The 22,632-nt window shown below is 39.3% G+C and overlaps 1 protein-coding gene across 2 annotated transcripts in view; it reads left to right on the top strand.

Moving 5' to 3' along the window:
• The window catches only part of SYT1 (synaptotagmin 1), a 178,661-nt gene that overhangs the window by 53,411 nt on the left and 102,618 nt on the right, over window positions 1-22,632 (top strand). The window contains exons 3-5 of one of the 2 annotated variants that reach the window (XM_074984015.1): window positions 7,696-7,809; window positions 12,842-13,009; window positions 17,106-17,273. In XM_074984015.1, the coding sequence (XP_074840116.1) occupies window positions 7,696-7,809; window positions 12,842-13,009; window positions 17,106-17,273 (450 nt within the window). Of the gene's footprint in view, window positions 1-7,686; window positions 7,810-12,841; window positions 13,010-17,105; window positions 17,274-22,632 lie in introns of both variants that reach the window. The other variant, XM_074984014.1, reaches the window with a different exon arrangement.

Here is a 22,632-nt window from a genome sequence, read left to right as displayed (position 1 = left end):
TAACCATATCCCATTAATTTTCACTAAGTTTCTGTGATGCCTGTTATATTAGTGTCCTCATTTAATACCAGGCACTCGAGTCCACATAACTTACTATTTAGCTTTCTAGCATTTATATACAAGCAGTTATAAAATATATAATATAGTATAATACCTGTACTTTATTAACTTCAATCCTCTCCTCTTTCCTAGAATATAAAGTATTCCCACCCCAACAGGTGTCTATATGAACCATGCGCCCCACTGCAATATTGGCTTTCCCCCACCTTTACTTTAAAAATTCCTCTATGACCTTTTTAGTATTATATTCCGGCACTCTGGTTCCATATTGGTTTAGGTGGAGCCCATCCTTCCTGCACAAACTCCTAATGTTCCCCAGTTCCTAATAAATTTCTAATAAATCCTCTCTCTGGCCACAAGCCCATCCATGCCTAGAGATCCTCCTGTTTTGCCTATCTGCCTGGCCCTGTGCATGGAATTTGAAGCATTTTCCCTTTTAAAATAAGCACAAAACTAGGAAAATAAATTCAAAAGCTCTCATTAATGCAATATTAAAACCACACAGTTAAAATCACAAAATGCAGGAAATCAAAATATTAGTCTTAAGATCATCTTTAAACACCAGCAAAGCAGATGCCCTCTCCAAGGGTTCCACTCTGCAGTTCTGCGTATAGTCCTATCACCATCTCAAGCTACTGTGCCAAAGAGGAAGACACCACATTTGCGTCTCCAGCCTGGGATATCATACATCATGAGGCTGACTATGCTTCTCTTAATTGCACCGTAAAGCGTATGCAGTCCAAATTGGATATGGTGACTTATTTGGTTTATTATGATTAATTTAGGTTATAATGTCCAGTTTTAGCAAACTGATACTGGGTACAGAAAAAGGGGGTGTTTGCAGGGAGCTAACAGAGCCATATTTCCCACACTTAGTACAGTGCCTCCCAGTTCCTCTACAAGTTCTTATTGCACCAAAGGTGGAAATATGACCATAACACAATACCCAAACAACTCAGTGAGCCCTAATGCATCACTTCAAAAGCCTTGTCTGACCTCACTACGCTCCTCAGAACATTTTGAGTAACTGGCTGTCCACTTAAACCCTGGAAAACAAGTGAGAAAGTGATGTCAAAAAGCCCCATACTGGAGACAGCCAGCTCTTGCTATTACATGCAGGGGTATGGCCCTTTGTTGCTGCAGGAGAACAGGCTTGCAGCAGTAATGGGTAAAGTAAATTTCACAGTAATCAAAGCCTGGCTCAGCCACTGGAAAGTGAGAAGTAAAATGGGCTTTTAATGAATTCATGGAGAGAAAGCAGATGCTGGAAGAATGAAACTTCCCTCTCCTTCTCAGGGATTCTGATAAGAGGATGTAGTTACAATAGCAAGAAGACCAGGCTGTTGTTTTAGTGAGTGAAGGGAAATCAGCTAGATGGTTTTAAAGGTCTCCTTGTCCCTATGGAATAAAAGATTAGAAGGGTCACAGCTATGTGTTCTTGAATGTGTGTGGAGCTAAAAAGATACATATTGACATTGTGGAGATTTCAGCAGCTCTTCATTGGTTTCTTTGGATATTCACTTTACCTGTGGAGGTTGGAAAAACAACCCTGAATTGATTGCACCTCAGTTTGGCTTAAAATAAAAGAGAGAGAGATGGAGCTTGGTCATCACATTTGGGGGCAGGAAGAGAACTGACCTTGTGATAAACTGCATTGTTGCACATAGCGCAGACTTTTCTCTTTATAACATGGATATAGTTTTGCTGTCTGCACACACAACAAGCTTTTCACAGTTCTAAGGCCATGCAGCCTGCAGACATTAAAATAACCCTATTTTTTTCACCCTGTGAGAAAACAGAATGCTTAATGGAATAATTTTGGGTGGAATTCAGACTGCATGGAACACTGATTACCAGGTAGACTTACAGACCGTACTGTACATGATTCTGTTTTGTTTTTACTAGTGAGTGCTTTCACAGTTGCTTTTCTTAACTATTTCCTTAAGCACATATTCATGGTCCATTTAGTGAGTGGAAATGCTGTTGATCAAGATATCCCTGTGACGCTGGAAGAGGTTAGCATGTTTTCAGCTCTTTCTAGGCCACTGTGACATTAGTGAGGAGCTAGTAAATGCAATGCTGTCGGATAACTGAGCCCAGAAGCATAATGGGCTGGAGACTGCTTCATAGATCCTTGCACAAGGACCCCTCACACTTGATATCTCACCTTTTCTTTGTAGGAGGTGGAGGAATACATCCTCTGCTGCAGTGCTTTTCCATTTTGTGTCTCTCATGGCTCAGCTCTGTGTTGATAAGTTTCAGGAAGAACAGAGAACCTTCTAGGCTCAGTCCCTTGCAGGCCTTCAGTGTTTCCATGCAAAAATCTAGGAGTGAGTAAACAGGGCTTAGTGTTGTTTTAGTCTTTCAGATCCCCTTTGTGGCTGATGCTGAGAAGTTACAGGTCAATCGGACCAAGGAGAGCTTGGCCCTAGCGGCAGTAGGCTGTGTGGGAGGGAGGAAGAGAAGGAGAGAAGAATAAGCAGTGCGGCTTTCCTTGCAGAATAGCTCCTTTCTGTATGTGAACCAGCAGAAGAACAGCTTTTCCTGCAGGATGGCATCTGTCTGCACATGAAAAGGGACAAAAAGGGAGCATGGCCTCCACTGAGGAAAATTCCAGAAACACAATTCACTGAGCCCAACAGAATTCTGACACCTCTGAGCTTTTCTGGCACTCAGGGAGCTGAGAGGAGATAAGGCTGTTGAAAATGAGGAAGAATCTTCCTTCATAGCAATGCAGAAGGAAATAGAAATGTACAAATGCACCCTTCATTGTGCTCTGGAAATGAGGAAAGAACAATCACATTGTGACTGTCACTCATTTTCTAACTTGAATTGCTGTAATCTAGTTTGGTAGAAGTCACTTAAACAGAGGAAGAGATTTTGGAAGAATTGACTAAAACATGGCACAGAAAGAGATATCCGAGTTGTATATATTAATTGATGTGTGGACTACCGGCTAGAACTAGTTACAATGGTCATTCAAATATAGATCAAAAACTATATTTGTCAATAGCCCTAATATAATCTTCAGAGCACTGTATGAGGCTAAGGTATCATGAGTATGTTGTTTTTTGTGTACCTTACTCAGAAATGGTGAAATCCTATGAGAAAATTGTGAAGCCACTGCAAATTAGTGCAAATGCAACCCATCTCCACAATCACATTCTTCTTATGCTGGATATTTCATAGAAAAACAATTTTTAAAATATTTAATTCCCTTTAAGAAATTACAAGAGAAACTTTTCACATCTATCACCCTGTAAATCAGTGTTATCTGAGTACCATGAAATCAAATGTACAAGTTAGAAGAAAAATTATAATTATAAACTATTTTAATAGTTCTAAAGAAATCTAAAATAGTTTGCGGGCATTCTAGATCACAAAATATTAAGCCTAAAACTAAAACCCCGTGATCAGTTTAAAAAAAAAAAGAGGATCACAGTAAATTTCTTTTAAATATTCCCTTTTTAAAGAATCTCAACATAAAATGAAAATCCTTAGGTGGTGCGTCAACTACTTTGACACAATTCTGTTCTTCTTCCTCTTTGGAATCCAGTAGAAGTATCAGACAAGAAACTTCTGTGCCAACTTCTTTTGACCCAGATACTATTAAAATACCAGCCTTTGATTTGAAAGCAAACTCCTTCTTTAAAGATCAAAATTATCACATGCAGCTTATGACAGTATCCCATCCCTCCTCTTCTGCTGACTTTGGTAAAATCAGTGCACTTGATCTTATTCTCAAAGTTTTGTACGTCTCCCGTGTTTCTGGTCCAAGGTCAGAAGGGATGATCTGAATACTGGATATAGACAAGTAATACAGTACCTTTCCTTTTTCTTCTTCCCATTATCATCTTTCATATTCCTCCTACAATTCATGTGGGAGGGATTCTAATAATTCACAGGTGTCTGTGTGCACTTAGTACTGTGTAAGTCCACAGCTATTATAACTTCCTGTGTTTTCTATTTCCTATTTTTATGTTTTAAGCACTGTTTGATAGTGAGATCTCTGTGCCTTTGGCATCTGTGTAAGATATTTTTTTCCTCCCTAGAGAGAATATATTATTTGTTTGTAACTCTTGTTCTTTACAGGTAGAAGCCTAGATTATAGAGAACTTTTCTCACCAACTACCCTGTCAATGAGTCAGGGGATGGCTAACATCCCTAAAAATATGGTTGGAGAGGCCTTCTCTCCTTTCTCAGAAAGTCCAAGGACAAAGCAAGAACCTTCAGCACAAATATCTGCGCCCTGAGGAGAAGTGGGAACAACATTTTCTCAAGACACATAAGGATGGTCGGCACTCACCCCAACAGCTAGGGCATATTTGATTCTTCTCCTGCCACAGAGGTTTCTGCTGGCATGATGTGGCAAGTCTCTGGAACAGCAGGCCATGGTGTTAACACACAATTTAGATGTATTGGGCATTTCATCCGGCTCAGAGCTATGGCTCCTGGCTGACTGTCAACTCAGTCATATTTCTTTTTGTTGGTTAGACGTGGTCACACTCTCAAATTCTTCTTCACCACCAAGAGACATAGAAATTTACTTTTTCAAAAGATACTAAGAATGGAGATTTGGCTGTAATCACATGATTACTTCAAAACCAGGGGACAAAGACATAGGCTGTCTTCCTTCCTGCTCCAGGCCTGTCCTTTATTATCAAGCACATCATTGTTGCAGAGCCACCTGCACCAGCACTTTTAAAGATTGCCATTCAGACATAGCAAAGGGAGAGACCAGTATCTCAGGGATTAAGAAATGTAAAAATTACTCACATATTAAATGAGTCTAATATAACTAAAATGAAACATTTTCTGCAGGAAAATATTCTACCATCTCTCCCAGAATTAGACTTGATTTCACAGGAGATTCTGATCCATTTTAACCTCCCCGCCAAAACTCCAAGATATATGATAGTGTATATGCTTTATAAGAACTCTCAAATCATAAATCCATCATTCACTAACAGAATTAGCATCTGTAATATGGAGACCAGACCCTCAGCTTGCATAAATTGACATTACTCCATTGAGCTCAGTGAAAGTGTGCTGGTTTGCATAAGATGAGGAGCTAGCCCATCCACATCAGATTACAAATGTTTATTACTGCACTGTGCAATTCTGTGTCTGACCTTTAGTTTGCACTGATTCTTGACAAATTTATGTTTCTGCTTCTGTGTTCGTATTTGAATCATCATTGCCTCTCTCCTACTCCCTCTATAGCTGACTAAAGAGGTTGACACTTTTGCAGAGGACTAATGCGTGAGTTTTGAAATCTGTACTGACACAGAGAGATGGTGGATCACAGTCCCAGAAAAAAAATGATTGAGCCAGATTGTTGAGAGGGAAAGTCTTTTATTAAAGCTGCCACATACCACTCAACTCACCCCCACCCCCCGCATCAATGACTCCCTTCCACCACTCAGCTTCAATTTTTGTCTGCCCTTGAATGATTGGGTCTCACTGCCAAACAAGCTGGGTTTCACTAGCTCCCTCTTCCTGCCAATAACAGCAGTGCATGGAGGCAGGACACTTCTCCACCAACGAGGGGCCTGGGTTTGCCTAATGATGGAGCCCCTTCCCTTCCAGTATGACAGAGGAGCAGCTGGACTAAATTTAAGTGACCTTGTGACCCAATGCATGAGCGTCTGTTCCCAGTTCTGGGCTCCATGAGGCTTCATGAAGAGTGAATATGTGCCACAGAGTTCAAAGCATGAGTGTCCCAACTCAGGAGATGTCTACACTATATAGCTTTTAGTAACTCAGTTTTTAGTGGCTCAGTTACCAATGTAGATAAAAACCTTAGATGTGACACTGCTGGTCTGGCTTTTTCAGCCAAATTTCTTTGGCAACCAGAGTCAATGGTAAGAATAGCCTTTGATCTCTTTCACATACCTGAATTTCAACTATACATATCCACCTGAAATTTGGTTCCCTACAAATAATGTTGATTAGTTGTAACCATCTAACCATGACTGGACAAACAAAAACAAACAAGTGGCTCTCTCACTTTCTTGTCCTCTCTTCATTTTGCTAAAAATGAGTGATGTGAGCTGTTCTGAAAATAATCAAAGCTTTGTATTCAATGCCAATTTCACAAAAATTGTACAAATAACAATATATATTCATAAAATCTAAAGAAACAAACATGCCAGCTTTCCCTAAGTGAAAAGAACAGTCTTTGGTTTTTAGCAAAATATTTCACATTTTACCCTCCAGAAATATTACTCTAATATTTCAAATGTGTTTTTTTCTATTTTGCTTTCTATTTCTCCTTCCAACAAGCTTTCATCTTTCTATAGATCAGCCGCTGATAGATAGCCAATGTGTTTATTAAAGAGGTTATTAATAACAAAAACAAAGAGAGGTGGGACAGTTCTTGCTATTTGACTTTCTGAGCTAAAGCATTCAGGGCTTTCAGTAAAGATGGTTATTGGGATGGAAGAACCCAGTGTTCTTCACACTGAAATAAAAAACAAAATTCTCTTGCACTTCAACAGAGGTAAGATCTGTGTGTGTTGTCCTTACTGCTATCATTGGGTTTTGGCAGGTTAGTGAAACTTCACAAGCTTTTAGAGCACTCCCAGAAAGGTACATGCATGAGTGTAAAACTGGAAAGAATATAGTTTTCTCATATCAATTCCTGGTAAGTTTACAGAATTCAACTCTTTACCCTTGTGCTTTAGATATTATTCTCATGTTTATGAGCAAATATTGATAATGTTATTTTAATATTTGGCTCATTACTCTGAGCCCTACCATTTAGCTCTTCCGCAGGCAAATGTTTGCAAGAGTGGGCAGTTTTGATATGCTTTAATAATTGTATGAATTCCTATACAACAAGAATACTTCTGCTTTCTGGTACAATACAAAATGATGTTTTGAAATTGCATTTTTTTTCTTGTGTAGCATCTTGTGCTGTTTTGTATAACAGACGAAATTATTTTTCTCTCCAATTTTACTAAAATCAATGCACCTGTAAATCAGTTTGGTTCAGCCTAGCTTTGTATAAAGAATGAATAAAACGACAATGGGACTAGTGTGGTGGCCTTTTCTATGAACATGCATTTGCTAGTAGCATGGTGATACCTTTTGCTTCCATATTCATCCAAAACAAAAACATGTCAAATGTAGGAAGAACTCACCCATAACACTCTCTTTTTCCCATAAGTAAGCCTGGAGAAACATGTGACTGTGTTTGCAAATAAGTCACAGCATGCACAGCTAGATTTGACATTGCTGAGATCTCTTTAAGATGAGTGAATGTGACTTTGCCTCTTTGATAGCATGTTTGTCCACATTTGCCTCTTTAAGAAGCAATGTGATTACAGCAGACTTATTAAAATATCAAGTTTGACATTTCCTTTCTGTTTCCAGAGTTAGCTTTTGCTGGCCATGTCCCAAGAAGCTTTCTTCCTACTTCCATTGCTTCCCTGCTGCTTGCTGATTAAAAAAAGTTTTCTTGTGCAACCTGAATACTATAAATATATGTAAACAGCATATATGGATTTCTGCCACCATGCTTGCTTTTAATGGCTTTACAATAGACTTGAGGACAGAGGATCTGCTTTAGGTTAGGGTTAAGGAATTAGTTATATTTATTATTGTTTCTTTTCGTCTTTGCAGGCCCTGAAGGATGATGATGCTGAGACTGGGCTGACTGATGGGGAAGATAAAGAAGAACCCAAAGAGGAGGAAAAACTAGGGAAAATCCAATACTCCTTGGATTATGACTTCCAGAACAACCAGGTATGGCACAGACAACCTGTGGTACATTGCTGAGCGGGTGACAAGAGACTGCAGAAATACAGCCATAATGAACAGACCCTTTCAAAGCATTCTAGCTTGCATTGAAGAAATTTAGAACGCAAGCCTGAAGCTTTATGAAACAATTCCTTCTCGGTTTGAGTTTAACACATTTTATGGGCCCACTGCACTTCTAATCCAACTTTCTGCCAAAGAGTTTTATAATGCTAGTGATCATTATTTATGGACTCTTTGTATAGAGCGCCACCTAGAAGCTCCAGCCTAGGCTGGACCTCATTGTGTTAGGCAGTCTCCAAAGGCATCGTAAGAAAGTCATTGCCCTAAGGAGTTTATAATTTAAACGGACAAGACAGAAAAAGTGTGGGAGGGAAAATGGAAGCACGGTGACCCATAAAGTTTCACAGCAAGTCAAAGGTACAGCAAGGAATCATCTCCTGACTGCCAGTCAAATGGTCTATGCATTGGCCCATGTTGTCTCTAATTAAGTAGTATTCCAGTCTCTCTTATCTAGTTCTGTTCAGTTTAACAGACGTGCAGCCTGCTAATCAATCCTTAAGCTGTCTGCAAAAACCAAATAAAAGGGCTCTGCCCTTAAAAACTCTTCAGCAAGTTGAGTAGAAAAAAATCTCCCTCCACTAGTACCACCACCTCTCATGTGGAGGCTGGAAACAAAGCCAAAGTTTGGTTGCTTCTCCAGGCAGAACAGGAATAGAAGTGATGACCCAATGCAGACTACCATAAATGTGGGATTTCGGGGGAGTGGACCTGTGTTGTATAAACATGCTACTCATGGCGTTACCACTCCCTGAGCTTGCCCACATTCCTCCCCTCTGCTGGTCTTCTTGCCATGAATAAAGTGCAGAGCTTTCTTGTTTAAGATCTGCACTCCACAATTTGCATGCTCACGTGCACAAGCACACACTCACACTGAATACACTTTTAATTTATTGGGACAGAAATTTCCAAAGAAAGTTTCTTCTCCAAGCTATTTCCTTGGGTGAACTTTTCATCTGAGAAGTCAAATCAAAAGTTTGTTGTCTTTAAGATTTTTAGTCAGAACAGAAGATTATTCTCTGTTTCGAGAAAGAAATGAATATCCATTGAAATTCTTGTAAATTTCTTCACCTGAAACAAGTTCCATATGTAGTTGCAATTTATTTCCACTGGATACATTCATATTCTTTGTCCAAGGCTCTTCTTGGCATAAGATATATTTTTTTTCAGAAGGGGGAAGGTAAAAGAAGAAATTAAGTAAATCCTCTGTATCTCCAGGAGGATATTGTGGGTAGGTTTACACAGCAAAGTTATTTCAGCTGTTATTTTGAAATAACTATCCTAGCATCTACACATTGCAACTGCTCTTTCAAAATAGTTTCAGAATAGCAGTTGGCTTATTTAAAACTTGGTAATCTTCATTGCATGAGGAATAAAACCAATTTCAGAATAGCTATTTCAAAACAGGTGCATTTAAGACAGGGAATAGAGCCTATTTCATAAGCCATAGTGCCTCCAATGGCTGTATTTTGAAATAGGTTCTGTGTGTAGAAGCTGTATTTTAAAATAGCTGAGTGTTATTTTGAAATGCATTTTTGTGGCTGTGGCCATATTAGCCCTTACTTTTGGAAGGACAATGGTAATGTGGCCTTTCAGAGTATACTAATGAGGCACTGCCATGAATATGCAGTGTCTTATTAGCATAATGGCAGCCACGCGTGCTTCAAAACTGCTGGTTTCAAAACACACTCTACCCGTGTAGCTGGGGACCTTTCGAAATGGCCCTCTGATTTCAAAAGCCCTTTCCTCTCATCTGGTTTTGGGAAGAAGGGGCTTTCAAAATAAAAGGGCCATTTCAAAAGACCCTCAGCTACACGGGCAGCGGCAGTTTCAAAGTGGGCAGCTGCCATTGTGCTAAAAAGGCGCTGCATATTCATGGCAGAGCCTCATTAGCATACTTCAAAGCGCCATATTACCCTAGCCCTTCCCAAAGGAGGAGCTACTGTGGCCACAGCCTGTGTGTAGCATTGTTATTTTGACATAAGTTATTATGGAATAGGTCTTCTGGAATACCTTGTTTCAAAATGAAGCTGCTATATACACATACCCTGCATGTCCCAAAATAATGTACAGTACTCCCCAAATCATTTCAATTCACTTGTAACTGCCACTGCTTCTGTTTTGCAAAGCAAGAGGCAAAAAGAATTCTGAACTGTTTCAAGAGAATATGGGTGAAAGAACTTTATCCTCAACTCCCCAAGCAAACACTTTAGTAAGAATTCATTATGCTGTAGCTCATTACCTGGCCAGTCATCATCCTTTGAAATCCATAGGAAACGTTAGAATCTTCAGAAGGCAAGAGATCTAAAGGGGGGATGAAAAGCTGCAAATCTTTGGTGATAAAGAGATCTGAGTTCCCATAGAAGATGAAAATAAACTGTCTTTGTGAATTGTATTAAAGGAAGCACCATATTGCTTTCGAGAACTAAATTTTCCAAGAACAAAATAGCATGTGATTAAAAGCCATGGCTATGGTTACACTAGCAAGTTTTGCTGACAAAACCCTGGTTTTGTTGACAAAACTTATGGAAGGTCCCAACACAAAATGTATTTTGTCGACCATTTGTCGACAAAACTCAGCACTTTTGCCAGCAGCTTTCTGCCTCTCAGCCAGGAGACATAACACTGCTGTTGACAGATTCTGTGGATGAAAAAGGTGTGTCAATAGTCTCGGAGCCTTCTCGCAACAGACAGGGCATCCAGGACAATGGGCAGCCCTGTTTGCTGTGCTTCCAGGTGCCTGTTTTGTTGAGAGAGTAGCCGGGTTGTCTGGCTACTGTGTTGAGAGAGTGGAGAGCTCTTTTGTGAGTGGCCACACCCTGTCGACAGAAGTTTTGTCAGAAAATCTCTTCTGATAATGACTTCTGTCAACAGAGCGCTGTAGTGTAACCATAGCCCATGTGTTTATTTTCCCAATACCACTTCTTTTATAATGTGCCAAATTTAATTAAGGTACAACTCTAAGATTAAAGTTTCCTGATGAGCTCTGTGCTTCCTTGGGATTGCATATTAGTGGTGTGATGGTGCAGCCCAGCTGAATGGAGCTGGAAACTGGAACCCTGATTACCGCTTGGTGTATTCAACTGGATTAAAAATGGGAACAAGCTGACCAAAATATTCTCTCAAGCATGATGTTTCAGTTGTAGAGTGTGAGCTTTTAAAATGGAAGTGCATTCTTTTTCCACTCTGGTAAATGAAACCCAGAGAGTCATTTTTGCTCTTTGATGTGAAAGATTTGAAGAAGAACCTGAGCCTATCCATGTATTTATGAACTATTATGTATCTAGAATTGCAATGAGAAAAAGAAAAGTCCCAAGTAGATCTAAAGGGAAAAATACTTCACAAATCTTAACAAGCACACAGGTAGGAAAGCACTTGCGCCACACTGAGAATTTAAAACAGGCACAAATGCATCCCACTTTTAAGAATCTTCAAGAATAGCTGTTTTCCCAGGTGAGAATGTAGTTGTTCCAACTGCTTGAGTTCCTCTTTCTGTTTTTTAAAAAACTGGCCTGTGGGAACAAAGAATGGTAAAGGCACTAGTTTGGGAACTAGAAGTATTTGTCTATATTTCCAAGCTCTCCCTCACATTTCTTATATAATCTTAGATAAATCACTTGAACCCATAGTTTTAAGGATTTTAGGTGCAGCATCATACAAGTTTGCCATGCCTAACTAGGTTAGGAGCCTAAATCCTATTTTCAAAAGGAATTTATCACTCAGATTTGATGAGATTTAGGCTTCTATGTGCCTAAATCCCCTTCTGAAAGTGAGAGGTGTACTGCTAAATAAGTTACACATTGTAATATGGTGTAAAAATGTAAATATCTTTAAAAATCTTGGCTATAAAGAATATTTGTTTCAGTTCCCTGCCTTTAAAATGATTTTGATAATACTGCCTTCTTCTTACTATTTGTCTATTCAGCTTGTAAGAGCTTCAGTGCAGAGACCATGCAGTGTCTAGCAGAGTAGTTCCCTCATCTTGATTTGTTCCCTGGAGACTATTGTAATACTGGTAATAATAATATTGTGCTTTAGAGCAGGACAAACACCCTCCTGTGACTGGAAAGAAATGGGTGTTGTAGATAAAATTACGTAAGTCTCTAAGACCCAGATTTTTAAAGATGTTTAGGCATTGCTGTGCTCAGCATAGTTGCACCCAATAAATCGAGAAGTCTGATACATTTTGTAAAGAGATTTAGGCACTGGGGTGCTTAAATCCCTTTGAAAATTAGACTTACACTCCTACATCAATTGTGTTGCGGTATTGAGTTCAGCAATGCCTAAACACCTTCACAAATCTGAGCCAAAGTGCCCTCGACACCTAAGTCCTATTTTCAGAAATGACTTAGCTACCTAGAACCTAGCCCTCATTGATGTGCACTCACTTACATGTTTTTAAAATTTATTGTTTTGCATCTAAGACCCATAAATATGAAATGTGAGGAGTGCAAAACCCACTGTTTCTGTGAAACTTCTACTTCATACACAATATTTGCATTTAGCTTTCTTGGTTTTATTTTGGGGGGGGCGTGTAGTTTGGAGAAGATTGGGAATACAAATTTCATAAAATTAACAGTCATGATTGCTAACTAATGTATTTCCTAATCACAATGTCCTCCACAGAATACTGATACACAAGAAGCTATTATGAAGTCGATTGCAGAAAATGTAATCAGCTGCCCTTTATAAAGCCTCTTTTCTGCTTAAAAACACACTTCCTAGAGTCTCCTTCTTCCATAATTGGTTTTGTGCAGTCTGTACCTTTGCTTTATTTGCCTTCTGTGCAGAGACTTTTGAAAGTGTGGTAGTTGGTTTTGCTTCCTTTTCTTTTAAAGCAGAGCAACAAACAAGAAAAAAAGTGTGGGAGGGGAAGACTCTCCATGTTTGACTCAATATTTCTTTTCACAAATGTCTCTTCAGCATTCCATTTTCTCTCTCTTTTTCTCTCTCCTTGCAGCTTTTGGTAGGGATTATTCAGGCAGCTGAACTGCCTGCTTTAGATATGGGTGGAACATCTGATCCCTATGTGAAAGTTTTTCTGCTGCCTGATAAGAAGAAGAAATATGAAACAAAAGTCCATAGAAAGACCCTTAATCCTGTCTTCAATGAGCAATTTACATTCAAGGTATTCCTTTGATAATTACTTGGAACTTAGTTTTTTTATTCATTGTATCTACATTATGTGTGATGCTCAGTTACAGAATTGCATACTGCATCTCTTCGTTGCTGACCTGAGGCGCAGAGGATTTTTCTGTCGCAGAAATCTTTAAGATTCAGTCTTCAGATGAAAAATGTAGTCACATTGGGTCAGATCCTTTCAGGGTATAATAAGACTTAGCTTAATTATAGTGAGTGAAGTTTTGCCAACTGTTCTAATAGGGGATCTGGCCCATACTTTGCAGTTGGAAACTAGCAGAATAGAGTAGAGTAGAGTAATAAACAGGGTGACCCTTTGAAAAAAGGTGTGTGTAAGTTTCACTAAACCAGCTTTTTCTTAAAAATCTATTGATAGCTGACTTACAAATTGTAATATACTACTCCTTTTCCCCCTCTAAAATAATATAAAGCATTAGCAAAACAGATGGATGATGTAAGAGGAATAGGACAATCTTGCTGGGTTTTCGTATGCTTTCCCATGCTACCTAACATAATAAGAGAAATCATGACTCCAGCTTACAGGACAAGTATTAAATAAATTTGGTTAAGGGTTTGATTGTAAAATTTCAGCAGCACTATTAATAGTGACTTAAGGAAATTCTTGCCATATTGCAAGTCCAGTTAAATGTAATAAAGACGTATTAGGGAACATATTTCAAAGCGATTTATCTAATGCCTATCTTACTTCTATCACTTTAGGCTCTTCCACTATCACTTTATGTTCAGTCTTTTAATGATAGTGCCAGTTTGAGAACAGGAACAATAAGAGACTCAGGCTGTGCAATCACTCAATGAGAAAGATATCCCCAGAGGTCACAGCCATTACTGCATACATAAGTCTGTTTTTTGCCTTGAAAATGTTCGTACCACTAATATTTTTGGCATATTTCTTTACTGAACTTTCCTAAGAGAATATTTAAAATAAACCAAAACTATAAATTACAGATCTCAGAGTAGCATATGTAAGAAACAACAAGCAAATCTGTCATCTAACAGTAAGACACAGTGAATAAATCAAGACACTCCACAGGCAGATAATGTCCACTTATTTTAAGTCATAGCTTAAACAGTCATATTCAGAAGAAAATGTGTCCTGAAATTTTTTGCATAACAGGCTGTTACTGAGGAGTTTAGGTGCATCACAATGCAGTACTGAGAAGGGGCTGGATCCTGCAGGCTTTACTCAAGCAAAACTGATGGTGGTTTTGCCTGACTAAGGACTGGAGGCACAGGCTCAGTGGTATAGTTGCTCTGCTTTCTGAAACATCAGTAATTTGTCTGCTTGGCTGACTACGTGCATTGCTTTTGGGGGCTTCAACACAACATGATTTTATCATGGTTTCACTGCTTTGAAAGATAAAAGCAGCTGTTCTTTGGGATACCCGCTGTTTAAAGCATTCTGAGTTCTAAATTAACACATTTATCACTAGAAATATTGAGAGGCAAAAAAATTAACCTATGCAGCTACAACTAGTCCAGAATGCATGGAAATGGAAATACAGTTGAACCGGATTTAATCCTTTAGCATCGGGTGGTAAACTGTTGTTGAAATTAAAGGGTTCCCTCTGATGGCAATGCCAGAGAGAATGTCTTGCTGTTGGGCAGCAAAACTTCTCAAAAGGACGGAAATCTGCAATCTCTGTGGTTTTAGGCTGCCGTCTTGTGTCTTGCAAAGAGAAAAGCACACTTCAATATCTTAATCAATAGAGGTTTTGCCACCAATTTTGCTGGGGCCAAAATTTCATCCTTTGCATTGTACATTGAGCAGGGCTGGCAGTACAGCATGGACCCTCTGAACATAAGAGTGGTGACAATGTGCTGGGCTTACCAGATACCACCATTCTCTTGGACACAGCAGAAAGTCAAGACATCAAGAATTTAGTTTAGCTAGGTTTCAACTGTATTATTTGTAAACATATCTGGAAACTAGCTGTCGATAACTTGTCCAGTGCACAGACAAGTACCTTCTTCAATCTGTAACCATTTGGTGGAGGACTCAGCCCCCATCTTCCCCACACACATCATTTACCCGGCCTCAACACCATTGCCCTACTCTTGCACAAGAGCTAAGGAGGGAGGGAGGAAGCAAGGGAGAGTGTATCCTTACTGCATCAGACACTTACAACCCCAAACACATTCCCCAGCTTCTTTTAGGGATGCCTTCTCCACTTCCAATTCTACTTATCAAGAAACTAGAACTGCTGTTGAACCAGTACCTCTACTGCGTAGCTGCATCTTGAATTTTACAACCTAACTACTCGTCAAATCTTTGTACTGCTGCAAGGGAGGTTAAAGCCCTGCTCTGCAATAGCCAATCTGAAATAAGGGGAATTTTTAATTTCCAGCTATCAAGGGGTGATTAGTGCAATGCCCAGAGGAATGCCCAAAAATCCAGTCCTACTCTGATCCCAAGCAGAGGAAGTGGGAGCATTTGTTCATGGTGCAGAAAGTCACCCTGGGCAGAAGGAAGGGCTTACAAACCTTCCCCTTATGTGTGAAAGAGCCAATAGACTTACATTGTTTCCTAGCTCTTCTAACCAATCAACTGCAGAACCGCAGAGCCTGCCTCCTGCTGTCCTCAGCAAGAGAAAAAAATGAAAGGAAGCAATCCTTAAAAGGATCAAGGGTTTTCTTTGCCCTGATGGTTCAGACAAATGCTCCCATCTTGTAAAGCAGGGAGGCAGAGGAGGTGGCATTGCTGCAAAATCTTCTTTGAAAAGGAATTTAAATAACTTACACTTTAATGAAATAAAATGCCTATAAATACTGAAGATAAAAATTAAATAATAACTCACATATCTTTCAAAATGGAGAGGGTGCATGAAGTTTAATGTACCATGAACATAAAAGGGTTAAGTGTACTTAAAATATTTCTTATTGCATGTTTAAGCCTCCTATGCCGTTTAAAAGGTGCTTATTACATAGCTAATTTACATTATTCCAAATGGACTTTGTTATGTTGTTTTTAAAATGTTAATGCACAAGCCTGTTCCCACTGAAGTTATCATAGCCTTTAGCAAAGACAGGATCAGACCCTTAAGTTGAAATGATCTTTGTAAATGTTCTGTAACATTTTATGACAAAAGACTAAATACCATAGGATAAGTCAATATTTTAAAAAAGAAAGAGGAAGCCAAATAGTCACACAATATTTGAAGGCCCAGATCTTAAACAAACTAGAACATTTGCATGCTCAGGTGGCAAAATATTGTGCCTTGAAATGGCTTCCCTTTTCACAGAGACAATTGCCAGACAAATGATTACTGAAGCGTACAGCAATCATTTAAACTTGCAGAATATAGACAATTTATGAAAATTCACCACTTCCATGCAAGTTCAAACAATTTTAATTAGGCTTTCCTAGTCAGCTATTCAAGTGTAGCTTACAGGGACTGCATCGTTTATCCTGAATATTAAAAATGTGTCTAATAAACATCCTAACCCCAAGCATCTGTCTCATACCCCTTAGAACAGCTGGAGGATTAGTCAGCATTTGGTGTACTGCCTCTACAATTTCTAACTGAACATGATGTCTTAGACTGCACCTTAGTATCTGTGGTGTAAAAGGCACAATAGTGAAAAAATGTACCTGGCTAAATAATAAATAGTTGCCCTGTAAGAAGACGATCTAGTCTCTTATTACCTTGTGTCAGATGCAGTAAGTCAGTTCAGTAGTTTCTCATCAGTCTCTGGGCTACCCTTTTCTGGGTGTTGACAGTATGATATATAGGCAGAAACCATACTACAGTATTAAAAGCTCACATACCTTGGGGGCAAATAATTGGCCTCCAGTTTCAGTTTCACCACACATAAAACAATAATTGAGGACAGAGGGCAAAAACTGGGGAGTGATATGTGAGCTGCCACATTGTTCTATTGAGTGCCATAGACTTGTCTCAGGAAACAGTGCATCAGGTGACAACAAAAATATATATCTCATAATTTTTCCCCCAGTTCAATTTACCCAAGATGACAGCTGATAAACCAAAGAAATTGATTTGCATTGCAGTGAACCTATCTTTATTGTCTGAGCTAAAGAGTTCATCCTTTTTTCTTCTTTATAGGTGCCATACTCTGAATTGGGTGGAAAAACCTTAGTGATGGCAGTATATGACTTTGATCGTTTCTCCAAGCATGATATCATTGGGGAATATAAGGTGGCGATGAACACAGTGGACTTTGGTCATGTGACTGAGGAGTGGCGGGACTTGCAAAGTGCTGAGAAAGAAGAGGTAGGAAAAACCATGTTTTTGATTGCATATTTTTATCATTGGCTGGGGAAACAGTCAAACTGGTAATTAAAAATGAATTTGTAGCAAGAAACCTATAAATATTTCCCAAGTGAGCCTGGTTAGGCTGATGAACTTTCCCACATCTTGATGGAACAAAACCATCTTGTAAACATGCAATAAAATGAGAAGGTTTTCTTGGTACATTATACCTTATTACCCCCACTTCCACTCATCTGGGGCAGGGATAGTTCAGTGGTTTGAGCATTAACCTGCTAAAAGCAGGTTGTGAGCTCAATCCTCAAAGGATCCGTATAAGGACCTGGGGCAAATAGAAAAAGCGGGGAGGAAAAAATAGGAGGGGATGGTGCTTGGTTCTGCTGTGAGTGCAGGGGACTGGACTCAATGAAACTTCCAAGGTCCCTTCCAGATCTATGAGATTTGTATCTCTATTTATTTATTATATTTTTGATGCTTTTGGCACTATGCTAGGAGACAGACTTTCAAAAGGGTCACCTTTCACTTGAGTCAGTGAAGTTTGTGCTCACAATCTTTGCACACTTGTTTTACTTGAATAATGAGAGTGATTTGCTGCTGCAATGAGTAGAAAACATACCTCTGAGTGTTTATAGCTCTACGTATTAAATTGTGAATGGTGGCATTGTTGGTTTTAACATGCAAGACTATGCAAACAATATTCACTGAGTTTTTTTTAAAAAAGCATTGAAATGAACTTTACTATAGCAACACATTATCATCTCTCTTACCTTTTGCTGTCCTAAAGATCTGTTTTGTCAGTCAGCTTCAGAGAAGGAAATTTATAATAATTTGCTATCCAAAGTGCTATATACACATAAAGCACTCCTTAGAAGTGTTTTCGAACTAAATTGTGCTTTCTGCATCGTTTTCCATACCAGCATATCCATGTTTTGCATATCCTGAAGCATTTTTTCTTAAATTTAACATGATTTTTTAATTTGAGTGTCAAGCAATAAATACGTTCACATTCATAATAGACAGGCTGCACAGCACATTTTAGTCTTCAGGCGAGACTAGAATGAATCTAAGTTTGATTTCCTTATTGTCTAGTTTAGAGTTCAACCTTGTTTTCTATGGATAAAATCCTTCTCCTGTTCATGTGAGGAAAAATTGTATACCAGTTCCTCGTTCTGAACAATATACTGGCTTAAATTTTCTTCCTTCCATCATTGGTTACATCTACACTTGCATTCCTCTTTCAAAAGATGAATGAAAATAGGGGAAATCAAAAATGCAGACGAAGCACTGATACACATATCATGCACTCCATTTGCATAATCTTTTTCCAAAAGAGATTCTTTTGAAAGAATAAAAGCAGTGTAGACAGGGCTCTTTCTAAAATAAACCCCATCTTCAAAAGAACCCTTCTTCCTGAAACAAAATAGGAGGAATGGTTCTTTCGAAGATGGGATTTATTTTCAAAAAAGCCCATCCACACTGCTTTTTCCTTTCAAAACAATCACTTCCCTAAAAGAGATTATGCAAATGAAACACATGATATGTGAATCAGTGCTTCATCTGCATTTTTGATTTCCCTCATTTTCATTCCTCTTTTGAAAGGAATAGACGTAGCCTTTATGTGTAGACGTAGCCTTTATGTCTTCATCACCTGTGTCTTCTCCAATCTTCAGTGATGTATTTCACAATCTGCTTGTACCGTGTTATCTTTTGATGACTGTATCTGCCAACTGTTTTCTACTTTTCTGGTGTATACTCATCTGAAAGTCACTACTGCCTTTAGATTTTTTTTTCAGTGGCATTTTCCTGGTCATTGCATCTTTTGTGGGTTTCTCTTACTAAAAAAGTCTGTCATATTGGTAGCCATGTATTGTGGCATGTTTCTATCCCATACTTAAAGCAACTGTCAGATATAGTGTGTGAATCCCATTACCTCATGAGGGTCTGTCCTGCATAACTCTTCTGTAAAAACTGTAAATACAGGAAAATCAGAAAATGTTAATCCAGGCTGTGTCTACACGAGCCCTTTCCTTTCAGAAGGGGCATGTTAATAAGCAGGTTCGAAAGATGCTAATGGATATGCAGTGCCTCATTAGCATAATGGCGGCCGCAGCCATTCAAAAGTGCGGCTTTTCGAATCACGCACTGCCCATGGAGACAGGACCTTCCAAAAGGCCCCCCAGTTTTCAAAAACCCCTTCTTCCTATCTGATGTTAGGAAGAAGAGGCTTTCGAAAACTGAGAGGTCCTTTCAGAAGGTCCCCGTCTCCACGGGCAACACATGATTTGAAAAGCCATACTTTTGAATTGCCATGGCCGCCATTATACTAATGAGGCACTGCATATTCATAGCAGAACTTCATTAGCATCTTTCGAACCCGCTCATTAACATGCCCCTTCCGCAAGGAGGGTCAGAGTGTATCTGATCCCACCAATCTTTAGTGAGTATCATGAATTCCAAGGAACTGTATTTTTACTTCAGTGTTGAGTCTCATGATTTCTATTTTGTCACATTAAAAGCTATAATCAGACAGTACCATTGTCTTACATCACTGGATATCAAAAAAGAATAAAATAAAGCCAAATGATGCATAAAAAGTATTTGAACCTTTGCCTCTTTAACGAAAATTTAACCTTTTAAACAAACTATTACTCTCTTGTGCAGACAGCCAGTAAAATACTACAGGTTAGTGCTGGGTTTAGCTTGTAATGTGACAGATAACAGTCTGTTGAACATGTACTTTCCATGTTCGCAGTGATATTTGACTTAGTCCCTCTGTTCTTCGGTAAAGTTCACACACTACTAACACAAAATGGTGCTAAAGTTGCTTCAGACAGATGTTCTAAGGGGCATGGTACATTTATCAGTCAAATATTTTCACAACATACTTCTGACTTGACTGAAGCCTGGCTGTTTATTAAAGGTGAAGGTAATTAATTAAAAACACACATTGTTCCTGGACTCGGAGGCTAATAGGCATCATAATTCATGTAAAGTACATTTTGGACCTAATTTTCAAAAGGGCAAAAGCCTTGAGCTGAATGTAATAAAGCACTTTATTTTTGCATGCAGTGGTTGCAACTGTACTGACAAAGGTGGTGTTTGTGTATATAAATGTAAGTTTGAAATCTAACTGGCCATTTGCACAAATAGATACCATATTTGCGTGAGAATTGTAGTAACTAAGGGATCTCTTCACCGATTCCCACCAGTTCCCATTTAATTTTTTGCCCTCATACTTAAAGCCTCTTGCAACATTGTCCCTCCCTCATTATCCACTTGTCTCTTATCTCATTGCTCTCCCCTCTTCCACTGTGGTTTGAACCTGCACAATGCTGAGGATTCCTGAAAGGTTTCAAAGGCCCAGCTTGACTAAACCCTGACTGGGATGATTTAGTTGTGGTCAGTCCTGCTTTCAGAAGAGGATTGGACTAGACGTCTTCCTGAGGTCTAAGATACTGGCTGAGCATCCTCACTCCCATCAGTGAGCTGAAAGTGCTTAATTATTTCCAGAATCAAGCCCTCAATGGAAAGCTATTTTTCAACCTGTAATTTCCTAAGCCACCCTAACAAGGTGCATACCCAGAGGCTGGTCGGTGAAGGCCCAGGTCCAGGATCACCAGGGCCAAGAAGGGGACAAGAAAGGGCATATTAGGGGGATTGCTCCACCTGCACACAGCTATGCACATAATATGATATTGCAGTGGGTTCCTCCAAACCCAGGAATGGCAAGAGCCAGTGGTCTAGCGCAATGAATGATACCAAGCCACACAGGACAGGAACCACTGGGTGGTTCAACATCCCTCGGCCCCAAGAATATTTTCCTTGGATGCCTATGTAGCTAGGATAAATAACTGTGAATAATGTATCATTTTCCTCATCCACTCTCTGTTCTTCTCTCTCTTTGTTCATTATATTCACTCATTGAAGGTAATTTCAAAGTTGATTATAAGGTCCTTGGTTTACCTTATGTTTTTGTGGCACCAAGCATGAGTTTGAACTGATCCTGATTGGTGTTTCCAGAAGCTATCACAATGTGAATAACAAATAAAAATAATAGCTACTATTCATGGAGATCAGGTGTGCAATTGTACATTGCTCAGGGCTTCTATCCTTTTAAAACTTGGGTTGCTAATCTCAAACATATATGCCAAATGACCAAATAATTCCAATTTCTCATTTATTTTAAGATTAACATTCTATGGCTGTGTCTACACGTGCCCCAAACTTCGAAATGGCCATGCAAATGGCCATTTCGAAGTTTGGGGCACGTGTAGACACAGCCTATTGCTGCCTAATCACTCATGGCTATATTCCAAGTATCATATATGTGCAGAGGAGAATTTTCATTTCTGTGTAATCTGGTTTGGTTTGGTTTGGTTTCCAACTATTAACAGCCTATGGCTATTTCCTTGTATACCTGTTCGGCAATTTGTCATAGAAAAATTTCCTACTGTATAAAAATATTTTGTCTTTTAGACGATTAAATCCAAGCACTAAATACATTCCCATAATCAAAGGAGCAAGTTTCCATATTCTTTTTATCTGTGTCTCTGTACCACATCTGTTCATGTGAGCTTCCAATAAATGTGGGAAGTTATGATTGTTTAGGTTAGCTGAAGACTCTGATTAAACTTAGTTTTCTTAATGTTAGAGCAGTTGTTACTTTGACAACCCACAGTGCTGTACAATACAGCACAATACAAAGCTATGTCTGCACCAGTCCCAGTTGTGGTATTTTTGAAGTTGTTAATTATCCTAAGCTCATTTCTGGTGGACATCATGGAAAAAGTGGGATTTTAGGAGCAATTTAAATGAGAGGAAGGTTGTTTTGCCAATGGTGATGCATTTGATAGTTAAGCTATTTCATTTAATACATTCAGGCTACGTCTACACGTGCCCCAAACTTCGAAATGGCCACGCAAATGGCCATTTCGAAGTTTACTAATGAAGCGCTGAAATGCATATTCAGTCCCTCATTAGCATGCGGGCAGCAGCGGCACTTTGAAATTGACGCTCCTTGCCGCCGCGTGGCGCGTCCAGATGGGGCTCCTTTTCGAAAGGACCCCGCCTACTTCGAAGTCCCCTTATTCCCATGAGCTCATGTGTAGCTTTGTGTAGATTTGCGGTAGCTTTGTGTGGCTTTTGAAGGTAGCATTGTGTAGCTGAGCTCATGGGAATAAGGGGACTTCGCAGTAGGCGGGGTCCTTTCGAAAAGGAGCCCTGTCTGGACGCGCCGCGCGGCAGCAAGGAGCATCAATTTCGAAGCACCGCTGCCGCCCACATGCTAATGAAGTGCTGAATATGCATTTCAGCGCTTCATTAGTAAACTTTGAAATGGCCATTTGCGTGGCCATTTCGAAGT

The sequence above is a fragment of the Carettochelys insculpta genome, chromosome 1 (genome assembly GCF_033958435.1).
Source record: "Carettochelys insculpta isolate YL-2023 chromosome 1, ASM3395843v1, whole genome shotgun sequence".
Lineage (NCBI taxonomy): Eukaryota > Metazoa > Chordata > Testudines > Carettochelyidae > Carettochelys > Carettochelys insculpta.
The sequence above is the reverse complement of the archived record's forward strand: the minus strand, read 5'-3'. Positions and strand labels throughout refer to the sequence as shown.